General features: G+C 49.6%; 1 protein-coding gene across 1 annotated transcript; it reads right to left on the reverse strand.

Annotated features, from left to right (window-relative positions):
- Positions 1-105: 105 nt before the first annotated feature.
- LOC128730351 (ral guanine nucleotide dissociation stimulator-like 1) lies at positions 106-8,043 on the reverse strand. The gene is made up of 7 exons (XM_053823396.1): positions 7,681-8,043; positions 5,122-5,226; positions 2,920-3,193; positions 2,730-2,856; positions 2,134-2,650; positions 1,461-2,062; positions 106-1,387 (listed from the first exon to the last, which is right to left on the reverse strand). The coding sequence occupies exons 1-7, from the start codon at positions 8,041-8,043 to the stop codon at positions 772-774; spliced, it is 2,604 nt and encodes an 867-aa protein (XP_053679371.1). The 3' UTR covers positions 106-771.
- Between the last annotated feature and the right edge of the window lie 733 nt (positions 8,044-8,776).

Genomic DNA, 8,776 nt, shown 5'->3' on the forward strand with positions numbered 1-8,776 from the left:
TTCCAGCTCATCCTACCATTGAAAAGAGTCATCATGTTGGTCCTTCGGTAAAGATTCGATCTTTTAAATAACACACACGCGTTGGAATAGTTACGTTTTCGGTTTATTAATATCCTAGTAAAATACTCATACGTGCGCCGGTAGGACTAAAAAAACCCTCATGCCTCTGCTCATTTGCGATTTCACTTTCTGCTGTATAGATTCAGAAGTAGAAGTACCCTGCACACAGTTTCACATTGTAAACGGTCCCCGTTCGTAGTCCACGGGGACATTCTCGAAATTCGTTCACGTCACGCAAAAAACGAGAACGCCAAACAAAAACGCTTCCAAAATCCGTGTCGATTTCTCTCTCTCTCTCTCTGTGTTCCTATATATCCTCCATTCTAGTCTTGTTAGTTGTGTCCTGACAAAAAAAAAACGTATGGTTGGGCCTGGGTTGGCTCCGTCTACCGGGTAATACCGTCGTGCACTGCTCATTGTTTCTTTCTGTTCTCCCTTTGGGGCCTGCGCTGCGAGCTTTACAAGCTGTTTCGCCATAGCGACGCGTTCGCGTTCCTAGTTGTCTTAAAGAACCTAAGCATAAAATAACCGCACTGCCGCCAACTACGCTACACTGTGTAAGGATGGTACGCGATATAGAATGGTATCGTTGGGTTAAAAACAAGCAACAAAATCGTCAATCGGTCGGGTGATATTCACTAGGCTTAAAATAAATGTACACCGTCTTCGTCCTCGTGTCTGCGGTGAGATTCCGTGTCCCCTGGGCTGGTTTTAAGGACGACCGCCAGCCGCATTCGGTACCGAGGACCCGCTACCTGGCGTGTCCTTTTTCGGCCGAAGAATGAAATTCAAATTGTACGCCGTGTTAACCGCGTAGTACACGTTCGCGTTGTTCGGCAGAAGCAGCTCCTTGTCGGGAAGGACCTGCGCCAGCGTGTACCGATCTGGGTCGCCTTCGAGCCCGAGCTTAAGCATCGCGTTCCGGATGACCTGGGGCGTTCGCTCGTTGTTCGCCAGCATGATGCTTTTGTACAGCACGATCCCATCCAGCTCGACCTGCTCCGTCTCGTACGTCACCTTGATGATGTAGAAATCGGGCGAGCTGCTCTTGAGCGGTGAGTTCTGCACCAGCTGCCCGTTAATGATGGGCGCATCGTGGTGATCCTTGCCTCCACCATTCGCACTACGGCTCGCGACAGTTCCGTTGTGTTGCGATCGGTTTGACTGAGGAGTTCGCACGTTGCCAACACCTCCGTTTTGGTTCGATCGTTGGCTACCGGAGGTGGTCGAGTCCATCGAGAGCGATGACACGCTGCTGGCGGCTGACAGGAGTGACGCGTTCGGTGGAGTTGCATCTCGATCGAGTGAATTATTTCGCGATCCGTAGCTACAAAGAAACCAGGGAACCGCGTTAAGGATCAAAGGAGATCTGGAGTTTGATCACGCCGCCGTAAACCTACCTCGCGTTAGACGTGCTGTTAATATCACAGTAGAACTGAGAACCTGCTCCGCTGCTCGAGTTTGAAGCTATCGAGTCGCTCTTCTTGTGTCCGGGTGTACCACCACCTCCTGTTCCACCAGCTCCTACACCACCACCGGGATGCTGTGCTGGTGGTCGCTTCGTCATTTCGGGTGCCGGTTCCAGCGAACAACTGAGCGTGTGAGCTTCCCGTTCGTCTAGCACCAGTAGTGAGGCGAACCATCGATCAAACAACGGATCGTCTGGCAGGTGGTACGTGTTAGCCGCACCTTGTAGCAGCTTGATCTGAGCGAGCACCTCAAACTCCTTACGCCGTTTGTCGAAGTTGATCAACCCGTCCTGCAGCGTGTCTGGGATGGCCGCGTGGATCATCGTAAGATCGGTCAGGAACGTCCCGAGGTACGGTATCGTACCGTGACTGATCAGTGTGTTCTGCTTCTGGAACACCTTCTGCAGATGTCGATCATTTTCACCGACCGTGTCCGCGAATTTGGCCGTTCCCTCACGCATCAGCACCTCACGTTGAGCCCACGCGTTGTTATCCTCGGAGAATATCCGCGCCAACTCATTGTACAGTTCCAACTGAAATGAAGGATCGAAAAAAAACAGGACATTAGAGAACACCCACGGGTATGCGAGAGTCGATCGCGTACCTTATCACGGGGTAGTACAGCCCACGTCTTCGACAGCCGATAGACCGCGTTCGATTGCAGCCCAGAGATGATCGCTTTGAGCGAGGAAAAGTTTTTCAGCAATCGCAGCTCCTGCGCAATATCGATCCAGGTCGAGATGAGAAGAGCCCGCTCCTGGGGCTTCAGCCGTGGCTCGATCAGTACGCTCGAGATCACGCGGAAGGACACGGCGTTGAACTGCGTGACGGTTGCGAGTACCGAGCTGCATTCGTGCTTGTCCCGGTTCGACCAGATCGCACCGAGACACTGGTGCGGTATTAATCGCTTGAACAGCTCCATGTCCATGCGGGTTAGCTGCTCGGCAAAGTGCTTCACCGGGATGTTGGGAAAGCGGTACGAGTTTAGCAGGTGGGACGGTGGCCCCCGGAAGGCGGGCGTTAGGCAGAGGCCACCGAACTGGTCGGCGAAATCGTGATAATCGTTGGACCATGGCAGCGGTGGTGGTATCCTACTGTACTTGTCTAATCTATGCGTAAACCTGCAAAAAAAAACGCACGGAGGAAAAACTGTGTGAGAATCAAACGTGAACCACCGGAAAGGGGCTTTCCGTGACGCACCTATTTAAAGCTTTAATGTGTATTTCCGATTTTGGCAGACGCTTTGAGGTGAATGCTAGCAACCGTTGCAGATTGTCCGTGTCCCAATCCTCGGGAAACCCATCGAGCCACACGTGAAGAACGGAGACTGCAAATGCAAAAGGATACGTGAATGAATGATGTCCTTGCGGGTAGGGCATTAAAGCGTTACCTAGAGTTTTCTTGTGCTGGTCGGACAAGGACTCCGGTTGCAGCAGGGCCGGTTCGGCGTGCAGCTTCTCGTACCGGTCGAGCAGCAGCTCCAGGACCTTCTCCGGTTGCGCGAACGTGCGGTAGGTGTTCAGGAACACGTTCACGAACGTGCTCTCGAGCTCACCGTCGTCGGTCGCGAGGGCATCGACCAGCCGGGACAGGGTGGCTGCTTTGACGAACCGCACGCGCACGGTTTCCCACTCCAGGTGCGATATTTCGTCATCGGAATCTTGCTGTTTATGTGTGACGAAATGGGGGGAAGAATGCATTTATTAAGGACGAATTTTAACGTAAAGTTTGTCAGCCTGTTAGTTCTAAAACTTTCAAGCCCTTTAAGAACATCGATCTGAGCCTTGTAATTTGCTTCACCATGACCGTGTAACGTGCACAAAAGTTGAACAAACGAAACGAACCAAATGAAAGCATGAGTCACGGTACGGTTCTCCAACCCAGCTAGCAGATGGCAAAGAGCACTGGTGATAAATATTTTAAAATGTATTTATTGATTTTTCCACGCTGCTTGAAACCGGACGACCATAAATAGTGGCCCGCTTTAGTGGTTTAGAAAACTCCCTAACCTCAATAGGTACGAGTGGGTCTCGTGGTCGAGCAGAACCCGAGAAAAGCGAGACCAATTCCCACAATGGCGCGTTGTCGTGCGCTGCAATCGTATCTGAATCAATTTCGTATGCAAATACTGCACACCGCTCCAATCGATTTTCCCGTCCAGCGTGTGCGTTTTTTTCTTATTTCCACTTATTTTTTGCCACCCCATTCTGCAATCATTTCAATTGCACTACAAATCGCTTCACTGGATTCGACCCCGTTTGGCCTTTCCAAAGGGAGGCCACAAACGACGATGTGTCACCCGATGTGTGGGTGGCGCTCCATTCATTCATTAAAATCGCACCGGTACCGTAAGGTTCGGGCTCCGACAAAACTAACCATTACACCGGTCAGTTAGGTAACGCTAGCCAATGTCCGAATGGCCGCTAATGGGAAAGGGTGCCAAGGGATGCGAGAGTCTCTTATGCAACCGAACCCGGCGGAGTTCCCACGTTCCCGATAAATGCAACAATGGCACTTTATCCGTCCGCCAAAGGTCCGCCATTTAGCTCGTGATCCGAGCGGCAGGTTTAATTCGATCTGTTCGTTTATATCTTAATTTGCGATCGGCAAAACAAACTGCCGGAGTCGAGTGGAGGAAAAGTGTCTAAACAATAAAAAAACACCCATTTCAGGGCTCGTTCGCGTTGTGTCGAATACGAACAGCAAATACGAGTCGACCATTTTGTGCTGATAGATGCACTATTCTGTTTTAAAATTGAGAGACTAAACATTGGGATTTCACTGTGAAAACATGTGAAAAATATGATTATTTTAAACATACACAAAATGCTTGCTACCATAACAAAGTGAATTTATTTTAGCTCCTCGAAAGGATAATATTTCCCACCAAACGTCACGAGGTCAAACGGCTCGCATTGGAGTACGACCATTAAATTAGCAAACCAATTTAAGTTACGCCGACAACCGCACAACGTCATTAGCATCCCATTAGGTCTCGGGCTTCATCTGCCGGAAGAAGCCGGCCACGGGGACAATTTAATTCCACCATGCCGTCGCATCTGCACCGACAATAAGGGCTGGCAAAGTGCAATCGATGCAACCGGCGTGTCAATCACACGACCCATCCGGGTATTGGAAGCATCCCGTCCGGTGCTTTTATGTGGGATGTTTTTTTTTTCCTCCGAGCTCATAAAAAGGACATCCAAGAGCACACATACAAACAGGATGGCTTTGGGAATGTTTCGGACGAGATAAAGCACAGCCTCTCTGTTGGCACGGTTTGGGAAATGCATCCAAACGAACCTCGTGTCTGATGGAGGCGGAATATCGAAAAAAAGGACGAAAAAAAAACCTGCCCGTCTGGTGCTCTTATTAGCAGAAAACGAATCCTTTCCCTCATATCGAACTCACAAAAAAAGGGAAGCTTCCAGACCCATTCAATTCACTCGTTCATTCGCACGTGCTTTTTTTTTTGAAGCTACACACGAAAGCCTTTCCCAAGCCCGCTGCTAGGGCGCGTTGCTATGGAAGGAAAATGCAACCCGAAAAGCGACGGCTACTCGGATGGCACACGGGAGCGGATTGTACTTACGCTGCTGGCACTGGGTGTTGGCCGGTGGTAGCGGACCTTCTTAAGGTAGACCGTGTAGATGGCGTTCTCCTCGCGTTCTTCGCCCCATAACCGCCAGGTGGGCTGCTGGAACGAAAGCGTTTGCCGTAGATGCCGTAGACCGGGAGTGGAACGAAAGAAAAAAAAAAGAAAAACGGGAAGGGCTTCCATTAGATTGGGGCTTAATTTAAATCATTTTTAAAGAGTGTTTGAACGCTGTTCTTGGAGCACTGGTAAGCGGCACGTAGCGGTGAACGGATGGCGATGGCGATGTATCATCATCATTGGATGGTGCTATAATTAATGGGAACAAAAATGCCGCAAGTTCAAGATCGCAACCTCCGCTCGAGGTGGGCGCGTTCAATTAGAAACATCTTCTGGTTGGTATTTTTATTAGATAGAGCGATCCGCTGGAAGGCTAAAAACAATGGACAACGTGTCGGACGTGTCAAGGAGAGAAGTAAAAAAAAACACAACCAGTCTATTCGGGAGGAAAGACTTAATTCGCTCGTTTCACGTCGAACCCGTCACAGTTCGTGGGCTCGCTTTGAATACGCCAGGGAGGTTTTTTCTTATGCTTCACGCGTAACGAAATTCATCCCTCCCCCGACGGGGCAGCAAAGGAGAACGATTTTTCTTAAGTAATAAAAACCACCCAAAAAAAAAACGCCCGCAAAGAACAATGAGAATTTAACACAACCTAAGCCCGGCTCGCGCACAAAGGGACACGACTTTTCTCCACCGGTTCTCCGGTGGTGCCATGTGGCTCATGAATATGTGGCCCCCGGGCTAAGGGCCTGTGAACGGGTGACACCCCCGTTCATTCTGTGACTAAACCCCCCCCGAAAGGGCCACGTGCGTTCCGCTCACGAGCGATTTGCGTACGGGTGCGAGCGTATTCCATTGTCTGCGTGGTGGCGTTCCCGGATGTTGCCGACGGACCGTGACGGTCGAACCTTTGGCACGTAATTTCGTTCAAAAATTCTACGCGCTCAAAAGTTGATCCTCCGCGCACGTGTGGGGTGAAGAAGGAGAGAAAGATGCAACACAAAAAAAGAAGAAGAATTTCAATTTATGTTTGCAAGCACGAAAGATAGTTCCTTTCACGTGGCTCGTATGTGTGCACGGCCAAGAAGGATTAGCATCGTTGCTATCATCGTGACCGAAGAATAACATTTCCAAAAGAGAGAGAGAGAGAGAGAGAGAGAGAGAGAGAGAGAGAAAAACACCCACCCCCTCGTAGGGTTGAAGATGAAAGAGATGCGATTCACGGGAAGGTTTTGTAAGAAAATATTAATATTTCCATACAGCGAGCATTCCGATTTTTCACTCCAAAGGTTCGCAACCTTTTTCGGAGGGAAAAAGTTATTTCCATCCCTTAAAGCAGGGGAAGAAAAATTTGATCAAACTGTAACGCCTCAATAATTTCCCGATCCTTCTGAGCAATTTCCCAGACAATGGGCGCTCGATAGCTGCCCTTGTTAGAACTGTGAAAGGTTGTTGGGTGTACACGTCCTTATCAGGAGCACGAAAGGAGCTTCTCATTAGGGAGACGTTAAGAACATTTATCGCAAAACCCAAACAAACGTTACGCAAAATGTTCGAGGCGAAGAAATGTATGCAGCAGTTCCTTCCGGGTGGGAGGGCTACAACCTGCCTATTATACAATCCCTTCAAAGAACGGGACGACGGGCTCGTTGTCAGTTAGACAAACAGGCACCTCCTTCGCTCCGGTGATAAGAGCGAAGTTGTGAAGTAAGCTGGCGTCGGTTTAAAGTCTACCCATTAAGCAACCCGAGCCTGGTAACCACGAGTAACGCCTCGGTACAACGCCCGCGCCTCGAACCAAACCCCTTTTTATTTCATTTAACGATGAGTCACGACAACTCGGGCGCGCAAGTTGGAACAATGAAGTGTCACACACGTTCGTTCCGCGGCACACGACGTCTTTAAACGGCGGCTCAACTGGAGGCAAAGGGCCAGAGTTCATGCCGATTTGGCGTCGTGTGAGATAAAGCGCACTGAATAGGAGGGATTGTTGTTGCCTTTTTGCTTTTTTTTGTTGTTGCTTCCACTCCAACGTGTGGCCGTTTCGTGAAGATAAGACAGTTCATTGTGGTGTTCCCGTACATTGTTGGTGATGAGTGATTTATGCTCGCGCGAGACAGTAAGGCGGTTAAACGCAGGTGGCGAAAAAAGCAGCGAGCAATTTTAATGCTTTGTGGTACTTTCGGGATAATAGTTGATTCACTCCTAGAGCGAAGATCACGTCATCGGCGTTTTGGCCGCTGATTGCCAGTGGGTTTAAGCGATAATCATATTACGTCGTTCGGTCATTTGCCAGCCCGGAGTTCTCGCGCGCTTCCTGGAACATTTTGCGAAGGCGGTTAATTCGTGTGGACTTGCCTAACCAACCGACCGGAACGCCTTCCGATCCGATAACCATCTCCCCCAGCGAGAGACCAATTCGAGCGCGTTAATCGAATCAAACCTTATCAGAAAACGCCCACATCGCCCCTGTCGAGATGCCATCTGTATTACCTTGACATACCACTTGGTGGTACGTTGGCTTTGGCCCTCCTTTGCTGAGTACTTCCGGCCCATGATCTTACTGAACGTGCCTTTACAGGGACAGAAGCATCGCAACGCCCCAGGCCGTTCATCCTTCGAACCAGCGCCATCTTTGGATGCTGAAGTGACCACTTCTGAGGGTTGTTGAGGAGTTGCTCCTGCTGCTGCTGCTGCTACTACTGCTGGTGTTCCAGCTACAGCTGTTGCTGGTGGTAGTCCTCCATCGTTGCTGGGTGCAACCGAGCTGTTGCGAATCTGCTGGGTGCATTTGTGCGCCAGCAGCTTCGTCTTTTCCGTGATGCTCTGGAGCGTTTCGTTACTCGGGCAAAACATTAGTGCGCTTGTGCGACATCCGTGCGTGGATCGCGATTCTTGCGGGTTAAACGACTCTGGACACACTCACTTGACCCTTGTTCTCGAATAGAAGAGGGAAGATCTCGTCACTAATCGATCGATTGTCCCTACCCTCACACACTCGCGGGCGCACACTTGTGTTCTTCACCGCTCAATTACGACTGTTCCTGATGCGGGCCTTGAGGGCCGGTTGTGGATCACTTCGATTAATATGGGCAGCTGACGCCAACTGTTGCTGTAAAGGGTGCGTTTTAGTTGATTGCCCGAAATTGGTCATCTTCGTTTATTTTTTTTTGGGAGCACGTAAGCCGTTCGGTACGGTTTTAGGCGCGTGCGAGTAATTGATTTAATTCTACCCAATTTAGGCCCAAGAACGGCAATGAGCAGCACTGATGAATGCGTAAAAGGAAGGTTGTGGATGCTGTCCACAGTAGCTACTGGCCAGTGGGTAGCTTTTATTCTTTTTTGACTATAAAAAACACACCATCAAATATATCTAACACATTTCTGGCGATTTTTCCAACCCCTTTCTAGTGATATAAACACAGATGACAGATGTCCAATAGTAGGCTATGAAGACAGTTGCCGTTAAAGGACACTTCAGAGCTAAGTAGGCGTAGTAAAAGAACCCCATTCTAAAACACGCAATAAATTCAAACACGCTGACAAACGGACGTCACAAACGTTCCTCAAATACTGCGCCTTCCAGTCA

The sequence above is a fragment of the Anopheles nili genome, chromosome 2, assembly GCF_943737925.1.
Source record: "Anopheles nili chromosome 2, idAnoNiliSN_F5_01, whole genome shotgun sequence".
Taxonomy (NCBI): Eukaryota; Metazoa; Arthropoda; class Insecta; order Diptera; family Culicidae; genus Anopheles; species Anopheles nili.

Bases quoted from the DNA above. Each gene is read 5' to 3' on its own strand.
- LOC128730351 (XM_053823396.1), bottom strand. From the start codon at position 8,043: ATGTTTTGCCCGAGTAACGAAACGCTCCAGAGCATCACGGAAAAGACG. The intron at 5,227-7,680 runs GTAATACAGATG...CTTTCGTTCCAG, and splicing joins CCACCAAGTGGTATGTCAAG to CAGCCCACCTGGCGGTTATG. The intron at 2,651-2,729 runs GTGCGTCACGGA...TTTTTTTTGCAG, and splicing joins CACATTAAAGCTTTAAATAG to GTTTACGCATAGATTAGACA.